Source organism: Hetaerina americana, unplaced genomic scaffold, assembly GCF_022747635.1.
Source record: "Hetaerina americana unplaced genomic scaffold, ioHetAmer1.1.p SCAF_6, whole genome shotgun sequence".
Lineage (NCBI taxonomy): Eukaryota > Metazoa > Arthropoda > Insecta > Odonata > Calopterygidae > Hetaerina > Hetaerina americana.
This window is the reverse complement of record NW_027287205.1, coordinates 36,133,266-36,156,377: the sequence shown is the minus strand read 5'-3', so window position 1 is coordinate 36,156,377 and position 23,112 is coordinate 36,133,266. Positions and strand designations below refer to the sequence as shown.

The 23,112-nt window shown below is 39.0% G+C and overlaps 1 protein-coding gene across 1 annotated transcript in view; it reads left to right on the top strand.

Annotated features, from left to right (window-relative positions):
• Positions 1-22,370, top strand: part of LOC139695250 (serine protease HTR4-like) — a 36,714-nt gene extending 14,344 nt beyond the window's left edge. The window contains exon 2 of the mRNA XM_071593941.1: positions 21,539-22,370. Coding sequence (XP_071450042.1) covers positions 21,539-21,732 — 194 coding nt within the window. The 3' untranslated portion in view covers positions 21,733-22,370. The remainder of the gene's footprint in view (positions 1-21,538) is intronic.
• The last annotated feature ends 742 nt before the right edge of the window (positions 22,371-23,112 follow it).

Genomic DNA, 23,112 nt, shown 5'->3' with positions numbered 1-23,112 from the left:
GACCCTACCCATTTGGTCAATGAAGATTCGGGCTGTTAGAATGCGGCGCAAATCAGTAGCTAGAGTCGCTAATCGTTAAGGGAACTCTTGCGAGATTACTTTTTCTTTAAGAGTTTTTGGAGAAATTATGACTCATTATAGGAAAGACTACCCGTCCGCTGCCAATTTGAACACTTTCGAAACAATTTTACGTGGAATAAATCCTGGGTAGTATAATATTAACGGCGAATGAGCCTTATGTTCGACTTAACCTTATAAAAGACCTCATTTCCGTCATTTTCCAACGAAAAGTACACTCAAGGAAGGGAAAAGAAATGAGCGTGAGATTCGATCGCTGTTGAAACGAGGGTTGACTTAGGGTATTGCTATACTGAGCGCATTGTAGAATTCGTTTGTTTATTCATTGCGTCTTCGAGCATCAGGAAAATAAGGACCCTCCCGAGCTAAAGCTTGGAGGTCAGCACAACATGAGAAGGATTTACTATGTCAACCGTGGATGAGAAAGGAACGTAAGGTCATGGTTGACCGATACGTCAGTAATCAGATAAATTAGCGGCGACCAAGGCCGTGGTAAGTGTAACTAAGGGTACATTGCGCATATGGTCTCTGTTTATTTACCACTCAAATATGGAATCTGCCCGTGGATTTTTGCAAGAAAACATCTCTGCCCGAGCGTAATAAACTCTTGAAATGAACTACTCGGGTAAAATTTAATTTACTGCTCGGCACCTATCGCCCACGCGGAAATTCTACAATTCGTAATTCTTCTTAGTCTAATTAGTCTTCGAGTTTTCAGTTTATTTGGGCTAAAATATTTTTTGAAGCCAGATTTGAAACTTATTTCAGGGAATGGTATTTGTAAAAATATTGATAATGCTTACTTTACGAAAATGAGCTTATCTCGCAATTTTACAAACCGTAATTTTTTTAAAGCTTTCGTTCGTGTGGAGCATATATAACTCTACGGATCAGAGACGTGTACTATTAGACAAAGGGACTAGTGAATAATGGAGGATTTTGAAACATGCTGCAGGAAAAAAAATGCTGCAGATTAATTGGACAGACAAAAGTGTGGAACGTGGAAGTATATAGAAGAGCATATGAGGAAAGTACCAACAATATGGCGAACTCTAAGGCAGAGAAACCTTGATATATCATAAAAACATAATAGAAATAAAAATTGAAGGGAAGATATAGCGAGAAATGCCAATAGACTAGTAATAAGAACAAATTAAGGACGTAAACAAATGCATGTGCCCACAGATGTTTGCTTCAAATGAGTTCTTTCACATTTTTATTCTACTTATTGAGACATTCGTAGTACGTAGCATGCCCTATTTACATTCCGCTGACACTGCGAAACATCCAAACACCCAGCCGAGGAACTAGCCCGCTTCTCTAGCGCTCATATATAGTGATCATATTGTCCTTCCAGGCTAACCCGGGCGGGCCGAGGTAACGTGGGTCAGTGGGGTGGGGGGGGAGGGAAGAAAGGAGGGTCTAAGACTCGCCTCCTCCGCTCCCCCGTGACCCTTTTTCGTTTTCCCCCCACACCATCCGCCCCTTGCACACCGTCGTCCTGGCGTGCCCTCGACCTTCCCTCCCCCACACTACCCCCTTCCTACTCACACCACTACCGCCGTACCACTCAGTGAAATGAGAGGAAGTGACGCTGTCCGAGTTATATGGGTATATAATTCGTATACACGTGCATATAAAACTTCTCCCGAGTCAGAAACGAACCGCGCCCGAAACAGGAAACTCCGCTTGTGGTATGTGGGGGGTGGAGGAAACCCATGTGTTCGAGGGGGTTATTCCGTCTAGCGATAGTTTCGATCAGAGGTGCTTTCGCAACCGAGCCCTGGCCGGTCCCCGGCCCATTCCGTCGGCCCGGGACCACTTGAAGGCGTAGTTTACTCCCTCCTAATCCCAGAGCGTACTTCGCTCAAGCAAATTGTGACCTTGAACCAAATCGAACAATTAGAGCTATTAAACCCACAACCGCGATGATTATGTATATATATAAATATATATATATATATATATATATATATATATATATATATATATATATATATATATATATATATATATGTGTGTGTGTGTGTGTGTGTGTGTGTGTATTTCCATATATATGTATATATATGTGTGTGTATACATATATATGTATGTATATATATGTATATATAAAAATATATATGTGTAATATTTTTATTTGTATATATTTGCATATATATAATCTAATATAATATATATTATACATGTGTAGTATGTGGGTCGCGGTAGTCCAGGGGGTAGAGCGTTGGACTGCTGACCGGAGGGTGCCGGGTTCAATTCCCGGGCAATGCACCCTGGGCACCTGCAGCTCCACCCAAGGTATGCGATTTTTCGGGTACCAGATCTTCCTGGGAAACCATAACCGGCACAGGGAAAGGAACTGGCCCCTCTACCCTGACGTGTGAATTTCACACGCCGTCGGGCTTAGTACTGAGTGAATTCTACTAACACCTAAAAGCATAAATAAATAACATTATGATAGGTAATCTACCAATTCAGGTAGGTTCTGGATGGGCAAAACCACCAAATAAATACTTTGTCTCTCCTAGCAAAACACAACCCAACATCCTTGTCTCTCCAAGCCCCATTTCATCTCCGTACAATTCCTTCCTCCTTTCATACCGTCCAACATCCCTATCCTATTTTTGCCCCTTACTTGTCTTCCTAAAATCCTCCCCCACATCACAGTCTTCAAGATACCATTACCAGCCTACATATTTTGCTTCTATATTTCTGTCTCCTTGCCATAAATGATAAATTGGCCTGAAGTATTCGAAGTAGCACCCCTATACGTCCACACACCGCTGCCAGCGGATTTTCTACGCCTCGTAAGCCTTCTGGAACGCGGCGCCCGGAATGCTGGCTAGCTCCCTCGTCAGGGTCTGTTTAAGCGCATCCACCTAGCAACCGTGGCGTCCTTTTAGCACGGATTTGAGGCGCGGGAGGTTGAAAAAGTCTTTTCGGGCATTGTGTAAAAAATTTGGATCTTCACTAACATGCCTGTGAATTTCTTGGCAGATCCGCGTGCGAGTTTTCTTTTGTTCATCCGAGGATACTCGTGGCACCAACTTCACACGAACAAGTTCATTAGTTTACAGGGAGACTGTATTGAAAAATAAAAATTTTTCTTTGGGGTAGGTCGCTTATATCTATTCCACTCCAAGAACTTTTCAAATTACCCTCAATCGTTGAACAGCACAGGTGATTATGACAACCTTACCTCACTCCTTTTCCTAACACTTCCCTTCTGTCTCTGTCCCCCAATCGCACCTGAGCAGTCTGAGAAATGTTCTGGCCACGGATTAATCCCCTAACCTTCAAATATATTCCTATAATCTACAATATATTCATCAGTTTTTCCCAATTCATTCTATCAAACGCCTTTTCAAAATGTGCCAACTAGGCAAATACATGTACACCCTGATTGCATTCTATGACCCTCCCTATTAGTGATCCCATTACTGCAATAACATCCCTGTGCCTCTTTCCTTGATGAAGCCAAACTGATCATCTAACCTAAGTAATTATTTGTCCTAGTCTTTATCTTTTTGTTGATGATCCTGAGAACCACTTTAGCTGAGTGCAAAATCGAGCTTATTTTTCTGTAGTCTTGACATTATGTAGCCTTTGCCTTTTTTTGGAATAGGAACAAACAGATTTCTGTGGGTAGTTATTTGTCTTTGCCAAGTTCAATGATACTGCGGTGAATCGCACTACATTAACTTAATCAGAACAGGGAAATGATGAGCACACGAAATGCGAGATACGATACTCGTATTACTCGGTGCTAAAATTATTCTCATAGATCTGAATTTGAACACCGATCACAAGATTTCAGGCCGAGTGCTTTTTAACCAATCCTATCTGGGTTTCAACTTTCACAGTGAATTTTTAAGGGATATAGAAGAAACAAGATATTCCCACGAATTATCGAACATAGCAATTCTGTAAAGCAGCAGCTGCATGGTAATCGAAGTTTTGCACTTTGTGACACTTGCCGCGATTTTGAAGATTTCTCTTTAAGATATCATTTTTCCCACGAGCGATAAGGGATCTGAATGACGTCTTCCGAGCGTACTAGGAGGTAAAAATATTTTTGGTCAAAAATAGTCTGATGTGTGATCATCCCATGCCACACACCCTAGTGATAGCTTACGGGGTAATATGTAGGTAAAATAAGCAAAATGTATAAAGATTACAAAAATGTACGGTTTTTTCAAAGATGAGGGTGTATAAAACCTGTCTGATTATACCCTATGTCTCACAGTGGTGCGAAATTGACTAATTATTCAAGCAAAAAAATATTCTGTTCTCTCCTTTTTTCTGAAAGTGATTGTTTAAGTATACTCAAATATTAACACAGGTTTTTTCTTACAGTAACGTGAGTTGTTGGAAATGAAAGGTACAAGTTAAATCTCTTTTTCAAGCTTTATGTAGAATATGCATGGCTCATTTGTTAACTGTCGCTGAAGTTTACTCTCTCAAGAGGAGTGAAAACTGGCGTTCGGTGCGTGTTTCTAATGTTCTCGTATCGGTTTGTTTTCATACAGTTTACTTTTCTCAAAATAGAGGCGGGTGGCCCGATTGTACAGGTAATCATGGAGTACGCCTTCAGTTGTAATATAATTGAGAGTTCTTAAGAGAAAATCGTTCTCCCTACTTTAAAAACTCTTTATTTCTTGCTTCCTCCCGTATCAGAATTATTTCTACATGAAATGCGTTGGCGTTTCAAGAGTACGGTACTTTACTGCATCAAATTGTTTGGATAAGAAATTGCTTGCAAACATTTTTTTATATCTGGATGAAAATTATGTCTACATCGGTCCCGGATCCAGGACCGAGGCAAACGGATCACAAAGGAAAGTCATGGATCATAACACGCTGCCCATTAAACTTTTTCCATTGCACGCTATGCTGTTTGTTAAGGAGGTGAAAGATATTCCATAAGCTCTCCTCTCTCTCTTTCTTTCATTTAAGCGATACCTAGACGCACGATGATCAGAATACGTTGTGGAAGACACAATGTGGTATAACAACAATTCTCCTATATTTCCGTTGAATCATCAATTTTATATTCAATTAGATACATTAATTAATCAGTTCACATAGTCAATCCATTCGCCCTCAATAACCACAGAAACTTGTATTGTAGAATCATGGTATATATTTCCTAATTATTTATTTGAATATATATTTTTTGCAAAAATTCTTTCCCACCTAAAGAATCAAATATTCATTTAAATGCGCAATGTTGTAGATCATCCACCATGTTGGATTTTACCCTTGATAACTATGGCATTAAATTACTTGTCTCTTAGATTGTTGTATTTATTTGTTGAGATACATAGTTCATTTAATTATAATTTTTGACCACTGTGCTTCGTATTCAAAAATCTTACTAAAGCTTATCTTGTACGACCGTATCTTGTTCTTCCAAATTCTTGCTTTTAATAATTTGTGTGAGCGATGAATCCCCTATATCTCAATGCAATTCTGAGGGTTCAATTAGTAAACCGAGATGCTAAGTACAGTTGTACTCACCACATACATGCATCTTTGTTTATCTGTATTTAAGGACTTCATATTCTTGAAAATATCCTTAAATAGCAATGCTTATGTTGAATAGCAGTAATGTCGACATGCGAATATTATTATATTAGTGTCCGAACGTTCAAGCATTTTTGAGTCCGTCATCGCGAAGAAGAAAATATCGCTTGGCTAAAATGCGTTGATGAATTCCTCCGTTTTAAATCAGAAATATGTCGTTAATTAGCTGAAAACCCATTGTGTATTGTTTAATAAGTAGATAAGGCGAAGAATTCGTTTTATGACTAATTACTACGTGTATCAGTAAAATATGATTCTGGTAATTGATTTTTGAAAGTAATGAATATTTATTTATTCACAAACATTCCTTAGCAAATTGCAGTCAGGTCTAATATGCGTAAATATTATCGTATTTTGTTTATTATTTTTCAGGTTTAAAAGTGCTGTAATTAATGAGTAGTATAATAAACAATGATGCGGTAACTGTTTATTATGGTTGATCAATTTAAATGTTTTTTAGGTTAAGACAATGAAAAGAGTACTTGTAATCAATCTGGACTCACGTAGTTAATCGTGGGGTTTAAATGTAGATATAGTTAGTCCGGACGATGTAAATGCTTAGCTTAAGTTCACTTTTGACAGCAAAAGTTTTGTTATAATAATGGGCCTCACATCTCAAAAGAAGAAATTGTGACGATCAAGTAATCTTGAGGAATACCCCAGAAATATACCTAATGTTAAAACTAGTTTAGCGTAGAGCCAATTTTTTGTGTAAATAATTAATTTCTCTTTTTTGGTCCTTCTACCATTTGCCGTAAATTTTTTGCTAGAATTATTTTATTTGGCATGGACGAAAAGGGCATGGTCGTTTTTCATCGCTGTGCAATGCCTTCAAATTTACTAGCGATGCACCGTTTCGACAGCGGCAGTGATATTATGATAACCAATAAATAATTAGGCTTAATTCCATTCCCTCCGCCTCTCTCTCTCTCTCTGCCTTATTTTCGTCGAGAATAATTCGCTTAATTTGTAATCGGCCAAACGAGGCAATTTGCCAATCAACTAATTACTGCGAATCCATATTCGTACGCCGACGCGCCCATGAATGGGCACTCGCGTTAATGCTTTGCGGTCTGCCATAGATCTATTCGCCAGGCGTTTCGGCGGGGAGAAAATGGTGGCGGTAACCGTGGCAACTGATTGATTACGTTGGAAAACAACAGAGACGGGTAAATTATGTATAAACACGGATTAGCCTTGGAAATCGTGAGTGGACTAAGCATATTTGAAATATGGGATTTGTGAAAAAGTTTTTTAAAAAACGATTTTACTGTTTTTTTTACCTTTATGTTGTGCAAATTTAAAAACGTCGTTTCAATATTGAATAAATACCAAAAATGAGAGATTAAAAAAAATGTGCATGTACATCACACAAAGAACCGTTTGCTGGATATTTAAGTACGTATGCCATTAAATAAATATGCATTTGAGGATATAATGGGAAAGAATAATTATACGCATTAATTAATACGCATTTTGGGTGTGAATTGATGTGCTAGAAAAATATACGCTCGGCATAAAATTAGCGTTATTAAACTTTCACATCCTCATTGGTTTTAAAGTTTTAAATGAAAAGGCTATTGGTGTATGGATAAAAGAAACACAGCAATTTCACAGTCAATATTTATTGACAGCCAATAAATATTGACTGTGGAATTGCTGTTTCTCTTATCTGTACAATGGAGAAAATCCACCGAGTAATGACGTAAACAGTATCAAAGGCTATCGCTGTCAAATTATATTTTTCTTTTGTCCTAGGAACAGTTTTACGACGAAAGTGTGCATCCGAATGAAATTTTATCGAACACTTCCATTAGTAACAAAAATTTGGTTCATAAAAATCACCCTCATACAGAGATATATATATATATATGTATATATGTATATATATATTTATATAAATATATGTATATATATGTATTCATATGAAAAATATGTATGTATATATATGTATAAAAATATGTATATATATATACATATATGTATATATATATATATATATATATATATATATATGTATATGTTGGTAGATATGATTGATATGAGGAAATATATCGATATTATATCGATATCTAGTCGTAGAGAGCACAGTCCTGCGGGCACGGAGACAGCGGTAACGCTGCAGAGGGAATAAGACCCCTTCAAACACCTTATCTTCCTATTTTTACGGCGCTTAGGTCGGGGGTGTGGGTCTGGAGTGGAGAAGGGAACGAAGTCAATATGAGAAGAAGTTCGGAGTCTGGCTCAGTCTCACCTAAGTGTACCGGCCCGTAAAAGAAAACCATTTCCCTCTCTGTTCTGCACATTTTTATTCTTTCGCGTGTCGAGTGTACATCGCAGACCAACCCTCACCACTGGATCGATCTTGTCCTTGTGTATAGAAGGGAGGGTTAGGGGGGGTAAGGGGTTAAAATAAATATAATATAGATAGGCCGGAACGAAAGGGGAAATTGGATCCGGAAAAGGGAATGTGTGCAGGGAGGGGGAGGGAGAGACAAGGTATTCCTCGGAGATATTGGATCTTTCTTTGTTTCCCTCCGCCCTTTTTTATAACTCAACCCACCCCACTGGGACTAGATTGCTAGTCGCCGCGACGGCGGTGACATCTATGTTCGGACGGGCGAGCTGAGGAGGATCGATTCAACTCGATCCACTTGAAATACATTTATCGAATTCTGAAGACTCGATCGTGAGTGGAATCAGTCAAAATCGAAATCATTCCGTATGATTTCGAAATGATTTAATTGGAGGGTGGGCAAGGTAGTGGGGGCATGTAATAAGAATTATCTATCAATCAGAAGATAAGTATAGATACATTAAGTTAACATCTTAAGGAAAGATTAGTGAAAACTTCAATATGGGGCGTAGTTTTACATAATTCAGGAACTATTTACTTCGTTGAGGCAAGATGATAAGCGTAGATTGGACGCGTTTGAGTTATGGGTGTGGAGGAAAATGGAAAAAAAATTAAATTTACGGAAAGGAAAACAAACGATTAAGTTATAGTCATGGTAGAGGAAGGGGGATGGCTGTTAGGTGAAATCTGGAGTCCGACCAAGTGGATTCAAGAGAAACAGAATAAGGAAATATAATGGTAAAAACAGCGATTTAGAAAAGAGAACGCTGGGAAAGTGAGGTAGAGGGAGAAAAAGAATATTAAGGGAGGTAGCAGGTTTGCCGAGCTAAAGAGTGAGTTACTTAACTTGGAGTATATTCGGATATTTTGCGTGATATCAATAGGGGGTTATCAGTGCAGTAATGCGCAGTGCCATGGTCCATCAAAAACCTACTGTAGGCGGGTAGAATACTGCAAAAAAATGACTCGGAATTCGAGATAAAATTTAATGAGCCTGCGACTGAAATCACCCTTAATCTGAATCGAATTACGATTTGAAACGATTCGACTGAAACCAATCTAAATGAGGTGATCGATTTGTAAACATAATCAACCACTACAATATTCAGTGAAAAATTATCGAAAAATTTGTTCAGGCTACTTAAAAGGTAATTCGTATATTTGAAGAAATGCCATGTTATTAAAGTACGAAGTAGTAATATGGTAAGAAGTTTCATTTTCTAATGATAATGCTTTGCTAGTTTGCTAGTCAGTCAAGGGGTTGCGACCATTGCTGAGGGCGTTGGAAAATCAATGCTAAAGGTATGGAATGAGAATAAATGTTAACAAAACAGAGGTTATACGGTTTTTGAGAAAGAGAAAGGCTAAGTTAAACAATAAAATGGCAAACCGGAGGGAAATACATTAGGAAGTGGAATACTTTACCTGCATCGGAAGTCTCTTGGACGATAATGGTCAAAATAATTGGGATATAAGGAGAAGAATTGCACTAGGCAAAAAAGCTTTCACAAGAAGGGGGAAATTGATGACAGGGTGTTAAGGAAAAACTCCTCAAAACTTTTATTCAGGGCATAGCTTTGTACGGAGAGGAAACATGGTCATTATGGAAAGACGATAGGCATAGATTGGAGGCCTTGGAAATGTGGATTTGGAGAAGAATGGAGATGGTGAATTCGACGGAAAGGGGAAAAAATACGAGGATGTGCTAGATATGGTGGGGGAGGAGAGAAAGTTGTTGGGAGAAATCCAAAGGGGACAGGAAAAATGGATGCAGAGTATTTTGATTGGGATGGGATGTTGAATACTGTGAAAGAGGGAAGTAGTCTACGCAAACCAGGAAGAAGTAGGAATAGAAAAGACATGATGGACAAAATGAAGGGAGGAAGGAAATTTGCGGAATTGTGGAAGTGTGTTTTGTAGTGTCGGATGGCAGAATGTATTTTATTGGGAAAGGCCAATAAATATATCAACATTTAGTCTGTGTTCATCAAAACACACTTAAATGGTAGACCACCAAATAATAAATATGTAATGAATTATACCTTATAAGAAACCATGGACATAGTAATCAACCCGAAGGTCGGTTTGGTAGGTGATGGTAGAGTTCACTCAGTGCTAAGCCCTATACGGCGTGTGAAATTCACACATTAGGGTAAGGGGAGGGTAGTTCCCTTTCCCTGTGCGGCTTCGTACCCCTATGAATTATAAATATTATATATATATATATGTGTGTATATATATAAATATATAAATATAAATATATGTATATGTTAATAAATCTCTGTGTTACATGATATAATGCTCAAATGTTTGCTTATGTTACAGTTATCAGATTCCGTTGTATTACTCGGAGAAACGAGGTAATGGAAGTTATAGCAAAACCTGAGAAAATTAGTTTTTATCCATGAAAAACTGGAAAATAGCTGGAATCTAAACTCATCTAAAATCATTGCTGTCAGTTTCACTATTTTGGCTCTATTCTTGAGTAATTTTGACATCTTTTTTCAACCATTACATGATAATTAGGGAGCCAGCATAACACACGGGGTATCGGTAAAATACTTGAGTGTAACGAAACAGATATGTCCTGGGTAAAACACATTCGTGAAATATACGGAATAGCAAATATTATGAAAAGTTAGGATTCATAAAAAGGATACTTGGGAATTTTGATGAAAGTACTAAGGAGCTTTGTTATTTCAAGTTAGTTAGACACCAGCGGCAATGGAGATATACAAATGGCTGCAACGACAAGGTTCCCCCATTAAAAGATGATGATGAGGCCCAACCTTAAGTATGTTGCAGGTGTATGGGATCCACAATAAGTAGGCTTAATTTTGGAACTAGATCGAATGCATATAGAGCAGCTAGGTTTGTTAAAAGTTGTTATGAGCAAGGTTTTACGGCACTATTGAAAGGAAGAATTAGGATGGAAGCCACTGATTGACTGTAGGCTTAAACACTGGTTTAATTTCCTGCGTAAATTTGAGACAGGTTACTTTTCTGAGGATGTTGAAGACATATTACAGACCTCGACTTGCAACAGTAGATCAGGTCACGTACGTAAAATCAGGGAGAGATATAGTAGAATTGGTAGCAATTGCGTAGGAGTTAATTAGGGTTGATAGTGTATATATTTCGTCAATATCCTACAAGTTTTTAAAAAATTGAATACACCTATCTTTTTAAGAGTTCTACAGCATATACGTATCCTGCTATTAAATATTGCTGCATGTAAGTACTTTCTTTCATGTAATTAATATTTTTCGAGGTCATGATCAAACTAATATAACATGATTGGGATTGTACATGCATAGCTGGTGACCTAACACCCTACGCCCCACACCCTTACAGCGGCTTGCTGGGTGTCGTGTGGATATACACATGTAGATGAACTCACCGTTCTACTGTGGGACATTGGCTATTTCCTTGACGTTGTTACTTCAATATCACAATTTATTCTCTGTGGTGGAAGAGCACAGCCATCTAAATGCTTAGGTTGCGGGCTAAAAGTTCCTCCGTGTAGCTTATCCTCTAATTATGGGGTAGTTCATGTTGCGAGTTGTTAAAGCTTTTATTAAACAATTTCACCATATCTATGTCAAACTTAATTGGGTCTCCGTACCTGTATTCAATGAAACAACAATATGTTTGTAGTACACAACCCCATTCCGTCCTTCTCCGCGCCCATCTCTCGAAAGCCTGTGAGCTTATGAAGTACGAGATATGTATGCTAAAAAAATATCCTAAAGAATAAGGAGTTTGTATTACTGAAGGTCGTGCTCATTAGCGGGCCACAGAGAGGGGTTTTGTTTTGGGATTTTTTCCTATGACAGTGACCTAACGAATGTAAATATTTAAAAAAATGCTGAATAAATTTGAAACCTCAGGCAGAAATATTTATATTCACAATTATTAGTTCAGAAAAAGGAAATTTTGGGCATTTCCCGAATAAAAACTTTGGTAAAAATACACACGTGTATAATGAAGACACGAAACTCCCCCGCCCCTCGTGTTTGTGCTACACATTGTGACCTTGTCGTATTCCTCGCTCGCACGAACACAGGATTAACGGAGAACAACAGTCACGCAGAAGAAATCAATTCGATAAAGTAATATGAACAAAATCGATCTTTGGGCCGATTTACGCACGAGGCTAATTTTACTAGTGGAATTATCATTTTGTTTGAGAATAGAATCGTATCGTTTGAAAGGGAGAATCGCATTCGACAAATGAGTTGATTTCGGTTTTTATCAGTATTGAAACACTAAACCCTACCCTAAAAAAAACCCTAACCCCCTCATCCCTTACCCTTTCCTCCTGGTGCTGCACCCCCTGCCACACACCTTTTTGGTGGCTCGCAGGGTATTTATGTAGATGTAAAAATAGAAATGAGAACCATATATTTTTTTAAATCCGATGGCTTAATTCAAATACCAATCGCAAATGAGCAAGGTTGTTTCCAGAGACTAATTATTTTGATGCTTTCCCGTTTCATCTTCAGAACTATGGATGGGATCTGACATGGCTACTACTTAATGCTTATTTGAATAGAAGAGGAAACACTGACTTCGCAAAAATTGAAAGTAGTAAGAAGTTGGATCGCTGCCGAGTTGACTTATTGCCGAGTTAGCATTTCATATTGAATATCCAGATTTCAGTACGGAAATCAGTAACTGAATTAAGAATATCATAAAGCGGTCTTAAATAATTAACAATATAAGGAAAGCTTTTGGATGGCTCCTGTAAACCATTGATGCTCACTGAGTACTTTTAAGGCAGCGGTTGCCCACTGGTGTTCCGTTGTCCATTTGTAGTCAGCGAGGGGAAAATTGTTTGCCGAGAAATTTCAAACAAGCAGCCACAATCCATATCCAACAATAAACTTTAAATTGAACAAGTTTAGAAAATTCGTTCTATTTAAAAAACTGTGACCAATATTACATGTTAATATAATGGGAACTTTGATGACCATTATTTTGTAGTTGCTTGTACATTTTTTATTTGTGAGTTCAGTGGACCATGAGGTCCGAATGATTGCGACCGAACCTTGCTTTAAGCACTCGGGTGAAATATCAACCCCTTTATTTCCTTGTCTAAGTGACTTCGCTCTGAATTGTTTCACAGTCGGGGTTATTTCGAAATGCTTTCCGTAAACTCGACCGAGTTTTACTTGCCTCGTGTGTCCCATTGTGTGAGGGGTCGCCCTGAGCAGACGGGAGACGTGGAGTGGCTTGGTAAGCACCGCAGGCGGTCTGGCTGGCTCGAGAACTTGGCTGAGGGTCTTAGAGACAACGGAAGGAGGAGGTTGTGGAGACACATCACATCTAGGTGCAGACCCGGTGGACCGTAAAAAATGACAAAATGTGTGAAAAAAATAAGTACAAACACACATTGTACAAAAATATATGTATATATAAAATATATTATATTTTATATAATATATATTATATATATAAATATAAATATATATATATATATATATATTTATTTATTTATTTATTTATATATGTGGGTCGCGGTAGTCCAGGGGGTAGAGTCCTGTATGATTAGTTACAGGACATAATCGTGTGTGATCCTGCAGGGAAAAATTTGATAGTGATGGGGGATTAGAATGCGACGGTAGGCGAAGGAAGAGATGTTGATGAGGTGGGGGACTACGGTTTAGGTACGAGAAATGAACACGGGGAGAAAGCAATTGAATTCTGCAGGAGAAAGTGGTTAGGCAACCCTTAAATTTGGATTAGATACCACAAAAGGCGTAGGAATACTGGGAAAATTCCAGGTGACTCAGGAAGGTATCAGTTAGATTTATTAAGGTTAGGCACAGAATAACGAACAGCGTGATCGATTCGCACAGTTTCTGGGGAGCGGATGCGGACTCTGATCACAATTGAGTTGTTATGAAGTGTAGCGTCCCTTTAAAAAAAATAGGGCAGGGGCGGCGTGCTGGGAAGGGGAATGTAGATACAAGGAGAGGGAGTATCAGCAGGCTATAGAGAAAATCATGAGTGAGAGACATTCTTCGTACCCAACAAATGCTTTCGCTGTACTACTAATCGATTATTTTGAATATGCTCTACTCGGAAAAAACGACACTACGTAATCAAAATGGTGGTTGATGTAATGTGCTATGCTGGAGGACCCTCTTTCCTCTATGAGGCATCTGAAATTCACACATTAGGGAACCAGCACCTTTTTCCGCACCACCATTCGGTTTCTCAGGAATGATCAGATATCCAGAAAACCATGCGGATTGTGTCAAGATGAGTGCGCCCAGAAGTGTCAACCAAAATCGAGCCTGGGTCCCTTGGACAGTAGGCCAATGCTGGGCCTAGAATAACGACTTTTTCGAGAGGGTTGAACTAACTACTTTGAAGGATAATTTCAGTATTTTGATTAAGGAAACATTACAGACTTCATTTACACGAGAAGATATTGTAGCAAACAACCTGGACACCAGTACTGCATTACTTGGCGTTGCCGATTACATGTGAGGCATGTATTCATCTATGTCCAAGAGAATGTAAAAAAAAGCAATAATAATGTGCCGAATCATTCCGGCATTCTGCATTTTGTAGAATTTTAAGCCCGGCGCCACATTCGGCCCCAGCATGACGTATTGACGTTTCCCTGGAGGGATGCAGGAAAGCAAGCTTCCCTTGGATTACTTAACTATCGTATTCACACCCTATTTATTTAGTGATTTTTTAGAAAGGGTTCAAAACGACAATCGTGGTACTAAACGAGTTTTTGACTCAATTTGTGGCGTTCCTACCTCCGTGGTCGTAACCGCAGCATTTCGTTTCGATCGTCTTTTATTTTATTTTCATGCTAAGCCGAAAGAGGCGCCAAGGGCGGAGGAGGTAGGGACCTGAGCGATGATCGTTTCGCATTTTTTTTTCGAGGGAGGGGGTTTGTGGGCGTGGTAGTATGGGTGGGTGGGAGGGTTTGAGAGGGAGAAAGGAGAGTGCGGGGTGAAGAATTATATATAATGGAGCTCAGAACTGTTGTTTGTGAGCTTTCGTCGTTGATTGGAGGGCATTGGACTGGATTCCTGGGCCTCCTCTTAAATTTAAATAATCACCTACACCCTTTCTCCGCCCCCCCTCCCCTCCTTCCTCTCCCTCTCTCCTCCACTCGGCATTTTTCCTTTGTTTGCTCCAGGTTTTATTTTATCTTCAGGAATTCGTCGGAATTTTGTCACGGTGTTAGTTGAGTTTGGTTGGATGACGGAAAAGGGGGATTTGGTCGTAATTAATTCCACGGGGCGAGTGGCCAATCAGAGATAAGTGAGGACGTTGGTGTGTGTCTGGAGATCAAAGTGTGAAGTGGATTGCCTTTTTCTTTTTAATTTCATTAATTTTTTTTCCTCTCTTTCTCCCTGTAACGTTAGTACGTCTCCTCCCTCCAACTTTCCTCCCATCTCTCCTCCACCCCTCTTGAGCTCGCCACCCTTACCACCCTGATGAAAGCGAATAATTTCGACATCCCATCAAGCTATACCCCACCTTTCAATCCATTCGTTCCGTTCTTTCGGCAATTTGTAGCGAAAAGGCAATTCAAAGAGTATTATTAATACGAGAGTAGACTGGACCCATTTTGCACCGTTCAAATATCCCTCTAGAATATTTTCTGTTCAACGTACTCCGCTGAAAACATTAATACACAAAGAATGGAGATGTTATTGGTAATATACCATTTAAGGTAGATTTTTGCATGGACACAAACTACACAACGATAATCTCGATGTCTCTCCTAATAAAACACAACCAGAGATGCAGCCATACAATGAGCCCATCTTCAAATCCATATACTTCCTTCCTCCCTTCATTTCATTCAACATCCATATTCTATTCAGAATCCTTCCTCGTTTTCCCAACATTCTCCCTTCTATAAAGCAGTATTATTCAACATTTCAACGCTAATCAATATGCTCTGCATCCACCTTTCCTGAGTCTTTTGGATTTCTCCCAACAGCCCTCTCTCCTGCCCCATTATGCCTTGCACTTCCTCGTTTGTTTTCGTTTTGTCCACGTTTCCTTTTCCATCATTCTTCAAACCCATCTTTTAAAAGGCTCCATCTCCAATCCATGCTTATCATCCTTCTCCAATGACCTTGTTACCGCGCCGCCCCAAACCAGTCTCCATATTAAAGTTTTTGACGAGCATTTTCCTAATATCCTTACTCAACGTTCCTGTCATCAATTCCTTCCTCCTTGTGAAAGCAAAATTTTCCTGGTGTAGTAACATCAAATGGCAAAACAGTTCTCGCTTTCTCAAATGCCAAATATTTCCGAAATAGTGCTTCTATTGTTTAAAGATCTATAAATACATAGTTGTAAGCAGCCATCTACGTCTTCTGGCATAGCCAGCTAAGTCATACTGGATCTTTCGGAATTAAAACTGAACGCCAACGGAATATTCTGGGAAGTATTACTCCAGTTACCATGACTTCAATGACTATTTTTCCGCGCCGTACGAAAATACGCTCCATATCAAAGTCTTAAAGAGTCTTTTCTCCTGTCATCAATTCCTTTCTTCTTGTGAAAATGGAGGTATTATGTTTTGGAATTTAGAGGGAGGCGATTATGATTGGCAAAGGAAATTACTAAGGAAAGGCCCATCGGACACGTTTTTGTAGTATCTTGGCCTGCTGAGAATATTATTAATAGCAGAAGTTTACCGTTCATGGTAGGCTTTGAAGTCCAATAAAGTAGCCACTACTTCGTCCTTGGAGAATTGCATAGTTTTGGGCGTTAATCAGGAGAAGCGGGAGATCATTTGGAAATCATTTGGAAATTAATATTCTTCTCTGAGTTTAACTCAAACTTGGGATGTCTTTCCCAAAAATAAGCAGAACGAATTCGGGAAAAAATTTACTGCAGATCAAAGTAGAAATTATTTAAACTCTTCAAAATGAAACTCTAGTGAATCGACACACCGATGCTGGTGCCTCTGCCAGTCACGATACGCTTCTTGGAAGGCGTCGACGGGAACCTAGTTCAAGCACCTCGTCACGGCTTCTTTAGCGTAAACCAGCGCTCCAAAACGGTTTCATTTCCAGGTTATTTTTATTCTTGGGAACAAAATGATGTCCGTTGGTGCCACATTGGGTCTGTTAGGCGATTGGAGCAGTGTTATCACCTTGTACTTGGGTTCACGAGGAAGGTGGTGGGGGATGGTGCGTTGTCGTGGTGCAGCCTCCAGTTGGTAAAGATCTCCTTCCTGGTGTGCTGCACTCTTTTCCATAGCCTTTCGAGAACTTCCACGTAAAAAATGCTGGTAATTGTCTGCCCCTGAAGCACTTTTGTCCATGAAACTCTTTGTGGATAACTCCTTTTGAGTCTGAAAAGACGACGAGAGAAAGACTAATTACTTTTGTGACATTTAGAGCGCTACCAATCATCTCTTTTTTGGCTTCTGATTGTGTCCATATCTTACAATCATAGATAGACATATTTCGGGTATCCGTTTCGATCAAGCTATCCTTTGAATCCCAAGTTTACGATTTCGGCTCTCAGCAGTCTTTTCTTCTTATAGAATTCCTTCTTATCAGCGAGATTTTTTTCTAATTGTTTGCTCTTTAATTAAACGAGACATTTCTAACTCAATAAAATCATTCGTCTGGCTTTAGAACTTCGATATCTCAGGAATTTATTCCTATTTTTGGTGGTCTAATTAATTAATTGAAATATTGGATTCGAGTCCCGATCAATGCCATTAATTTTTGCAACTTGAAATCCCTCGCATTAGTGGTCACAACGACATTTGTCTAGGCTTTAAGGTACCATTGCGGCAGACCTCATAGTTTCGTTAAATTTTTCTTTGGAAAACACCTTTTCGAGTGTTAGCTTTAGCCTGGGTGGACTTTGGCGCTGCATTGCGCGCGGGAGCGAAATGTTTCGAGCTATTTTCTGTGTGCGATAATCCGTCATAATGTCTCGCTGCACTAAAAACCCACAACAGTTCGAAGTTTAAGAGGATGTGTGTACTGAAATCGTTTTTATCTTTTAAATACTTGGGTTACGCCCAATTAAATCACTTGAAACTGGCGTTAGATAACTCCGTTTGCAGAAAAATCAGTAGTAGTAGTAGTATTTAGGGGAGGCGACCGACAGCTGAGGTCATTTGCGCCATTAGGGATGGACAGGAAAGGATGAAGGGTGGAGAGAAACCCGGCGTCGGCATTAGCCTACTCTTTACGAAAAGCACCAAGGGGTCAGCAGCTTAACGTCCCATCCGACGGACGGCGTACTCACTCAAAGTGCCCTCCACAAAGCACCTCAAGTAGGGATCGAGATACCTTTGAAAAATATTCAACACCGCCGGGATTTAAACCCGGGTCCTCTGGGTGGGAAGCCAGTACGTTAGCCCCCGCACCATCTCGATCCCCCCCAAAAAAATCAGTATTATTTCATTAATATAATATGAGGATCCAATTTTGATTTTAAAATTTGAGAATTCAATTAGTTCTATCAAAAAATACAAAATTTGGTTCGCAAGCCATTGTAACTGAACCTCAAATGGACAAAGAGTCTCGGCAAGAAATGACCCAGGTTCGAATCCCATCAGAAGAATTTTTTTTTAACTGTGAACTTCCTCGAATTTTTGTTCTTACCTGAAGATAACTCCACCGAAGTTGCAGCGGAATATTCAGAAGTTCCTATGAATCCTTCATTTTTCTCCCATCCTTTTTGCCAATTCTGCTTCCCCTGTAACAAAATTTTGTTGAACGCTGTCTTGTAAGATCCCAATATCATATTGAATGAATTGTTGAGATCAGCAGTTTTTCCCCAAAATTGCGCGCCGCATTCTGCCCTTTTGGGGAGAGGGGGCGGCGGGAGAGCGAGGAAGATGTGTCAATAAATCTTCGTAGGAACACTCGAAGGAAAACCGAAAGAATTCCAATATTTCGATATAAAATTCCGATTTCCGCGAAATATCGAGCAATTGCTTTTCGCTTCCTGTTGATTCTTAGCTGCGTGGGCGATTTACGTTGTACGATTATTAGAAAATCTTTAATTTTGAACCCTGGGTATTATTTTTTACAGAAAATCTAACAGCAACTGTCTCTTCTTCAAAGATGTTCCCATTTCATAACGACACTAGTATATACTGAATGATGCCTGATAACATACCCTCACGCCTGTAGTGTGAAACCCCCAACACATGCTCTTTTTGCTGCTTACTGTTTTTGAGTAGATTTAGATTATAACCCTTTAACCTAAATGAAAACAGGATTAGATAACTTAGTGTGTACCACAATTATTACTATTTCATCATTTTAAAATGTGAATAGAATTAAAGGTTTACATTTTGTGAATGCAGTAAGTATATTCTGAGGTGAATACTGACAAATTCATTATGACTCAAGGATTAGACGCACATTGGGTCACAATGGATTAGTTAGAAAGATAATAGAAGGGAAACATCGTAGCGAAGAAGATTTTCTCTCCACTTAAACTCTAAACTCGTTCTTATATGGTATCTAAGGACTTGTTCGACGTTGCTTAGAAGAATTTTGGTGTCATGGCTTCCTCTAAGACCCATCTTAACCCATTATTTGTCGTTTCAAATGCATACACTTTACCCGTAATGGAAGATCTATAAACAAGGGTAAAAGACAAATTAATTAGGATGTAAAGCAGGGAGGCTACCAGGGGGTGAGGGAGTGAACACTAGATAGTGAAAAATGGAGGACTGCACAAAACCATTCTTAGGATTGAAATACCGATGATGATCTGAAATATTTGATCAAAACTTTGAAAAATGTCACTGATTTTTTTACCGCTTTATGTTCTAAATGAATATGAAATTGATTTATTGATTTATCCGTCAGTTCCTTAATAATAATAAGTTAAACATATTATTATGAGATGTCAATATTATTTGCATTTGTTGAAAATTTTCCAAAAATATCCAAAATTCTCTATGTGGAAGTGCAATGTTTCTTTCTATACCCTCATCCAAAATACTTGATGAATATGGATTCAAAACTTTTTGTCTTGACGGAATATGGTGGCAGAATGATGTTAATGGCTCATAGAAGAGATTGTTTGGTAAACGAGGTAGAAGAAGGAGAAGAATAGACATACTGTTCGGAAAGGAGGGATCCTAGCAATGTGTAGAGTTGTGAATGGTTTAATGTAGCATGTTGTTTTACGGGATATAATATCTTGTTAGTCGTTATTTAGAAGAATATTTGTGTCCTGGTTTTCTTCATAAACCTACCTTAACCCATAATTTAGTGTGTACTATCCATACGGTTGATAAGCAGATTCAAAGAGCCTCTTTTTACGTTATTTCCAGAGAATTACTCCATTTCGTTAATTTCATGCATACGTGATATCACCTGCATGCATCTTATACCTATGTCACATTCTTCTACATCTACCTCTACTTAATACCCCACGAGCCACCGCAAGGGCGTGTGGCGGGGGGTGGCTATCATCTACGTAGACACAAACATTCCTTAATGCATTTAATCGAGTCTACACTTTCTCTTTCGGTCTAAATCTGTCTACATCTACATAATTCACCGCAAGCCTCCTCGAGGGTGTGTGGTAGGAGGTATTAGATCACCACCCGTAATTAGGAATAAAACCGCATGCAAAACCCACGACTTCATGTCAATCTACACCCACAAAGTCGTATATATTCATGCAAAAACCACACTTCTACAACTATTCTTACGTTGTTCCTAAAAAATCCCTTTTGTATCGGAGACTCTTTTAATATTTCTCTTCTTCAGCGTCTTCATAGATATCCATCACTTTCTTAAGCACCTATATCCCCTTTCTCATATCATATATTATTTTCTAATACACACACATATGTTTCGTTATTCGTTCTTTGTACTCTCTCTCTCTTTATTTGGATGTATCCTTTTGAAAATACCGACAAATTTTGTTTTTTAGATATAACTGATTGTTATCTAAATCTTAATGTTACATAAATATTGATGTGCTAACTATTAATCTTTATGTCACCTAAATCTTAATTAATCGAGGGTGAGGGAGGTATAGAATAAACATTTTGGATCAATTAAAAAAGGTAGAAAATATGAAGTGCTAAAGACTCGAGTTATTGTAATATGCATAATGAGTTTTTATGTCATAATAGTCAGGAAACTTCGGAGCAGAATAGTGTTTAGTGTCAGGGACCACTATTTCAATCTATCCCAATCCAAGAGAATTGTGCAAGTTTCGTTTAAACTAAGGAGTACAGCAGGGGGTAGAGCCATCAAAAACATACCCTAACCAGGTAGAATTAAAGTGCTGTGTTTGTTAGGGGCAAAGTAGTGGGTAGTGCCAGAAGCTATCCAAAATACCTATCCTAACATGGTAGACTGCTATAAATGGAAAATATGCTAATTTTTCCAATCTCCCGACTCTTCATCGTTTCGAATTTATGTGGAGATTGAATTGAACATTTTTTCTGCAAATACAAGCCTGTTATTGTTTAATCTCTCCGATCTCTATCAATAATAATCCATCTCTCTCCTTCATCCTCAGGTGTGGAATTAAAGGGAGGAGTGCATTCTCCAGTCTTCGGCAAGGCCTCCACTTCCTCCTCCTTCGCCGACGCAGACGACCGATGGTCTCTCGGGGAAGAAGCGGTAAGGAGGTGGCCACCGAAGAAGATTCTCAGAAGACTGCGGACGACCATCGCTCCGAAAGAAGAAAAGCGTCACGCGAGGCGACTTTAAGGATGTCTTTCAGAGGGATTGCCACCGGCTCAACTCACCGAACGATTCTTCGACCCGTTCATCGATTACCACACCAATGTAGTTCGGACCAGTTCCCTCATTGGTTCCAAAAACTTACGAATCGTTCGCGTGATTTTCTTTTACAGGAATAGTCGATGCTTCTTGTCTATACTCACCGACCCTCTCCGTGACTAGTTCCAGTATTTTCATCATTAATTGTATGAAAAGACGGTTCAATGATCGTCTCAATTCACATGTTTTGAGTAGTCCCCGCACTTCATCGCCCGAATGAACGGTTCAGTGACCGAGTCATGTTTCGGAGTCTTCCAGCTTTATTGTGTATAATACGTCGTTAGGTGTGAGTTAGTGAGCCGGGTCTTCGTCCTGCAACTTAATTATTGGTGACATTTGGTTGACATTCATGAGTGTTTCTTGTGATGTTGGCTCGCGGCATGACCCATTTTTAAACCAGTCATAGACTTTTAATGGTAGCAGGAGCAATGAATGGCGAACGTTTGCTACCGGAAAGAATTCTCTTAAGAGAGCTCACTGTGGCGTGACGACGCAGAAAAAGAATTACCAAAATGTAATTCATCATATTCTTGGTACATTATTATAATTGCATGGTGATAACATTATCAAGTCACTATATCACCTATTGTTTTTGTAGGTAAATATTCAGAAATTATTATTATTGATAGTTTTGAAAAAAAGTTTTGAATGCTTACGTTTTAGTAGATGCATTAATATAAATTCTATATGTACAATAATAAGTGTTCAAAAATTCCCTTATATTTATAGGATGGCCATGGTTCTACAGTAGAGTAGGGATAAATGCAAAGGACATATTGTGCTAAACTGCCTCCATTTAATATTAATGTTCTCATTACTCTCCTATGCTCATATTAACCCTTATCAAGTAAGTGTAGTCCCCGAAACACCAATTCATTTCGTGTGATAGGGAAACGCTAGAGTCTTGACGTAGCTCAGGTTGTGCGCCCACCCCTTGGATTCGCCGCCTTCGTGGCGTACCAATCTAGTGCACATTAGAATCAACTCTTTCAGATTGACCGGGATTAAGAAGATCGACCGCTATTCGTTATAAATAATGCTCGTCGTAGTTGAATTAACCTGTTTACTGATTGATTGGCAATCTCGGAACTGATTTGGCAGGGGAAGTAGACGAATTAAAACGGTCTGAATCTTTTTGAAGAAAATCTGATGCTATTTGCACAAACGCACCTTGGATAATACTGCTTTTAAATTATTTTCATCGTATCCTTCATAATTGAAAGCGGATTAGTGGCTTTAAACTTCAACGCGAGTCCACAACGTGGCTGTCTTGTACACATCAGCGTCCAATAGTATTTCTCATTCGTC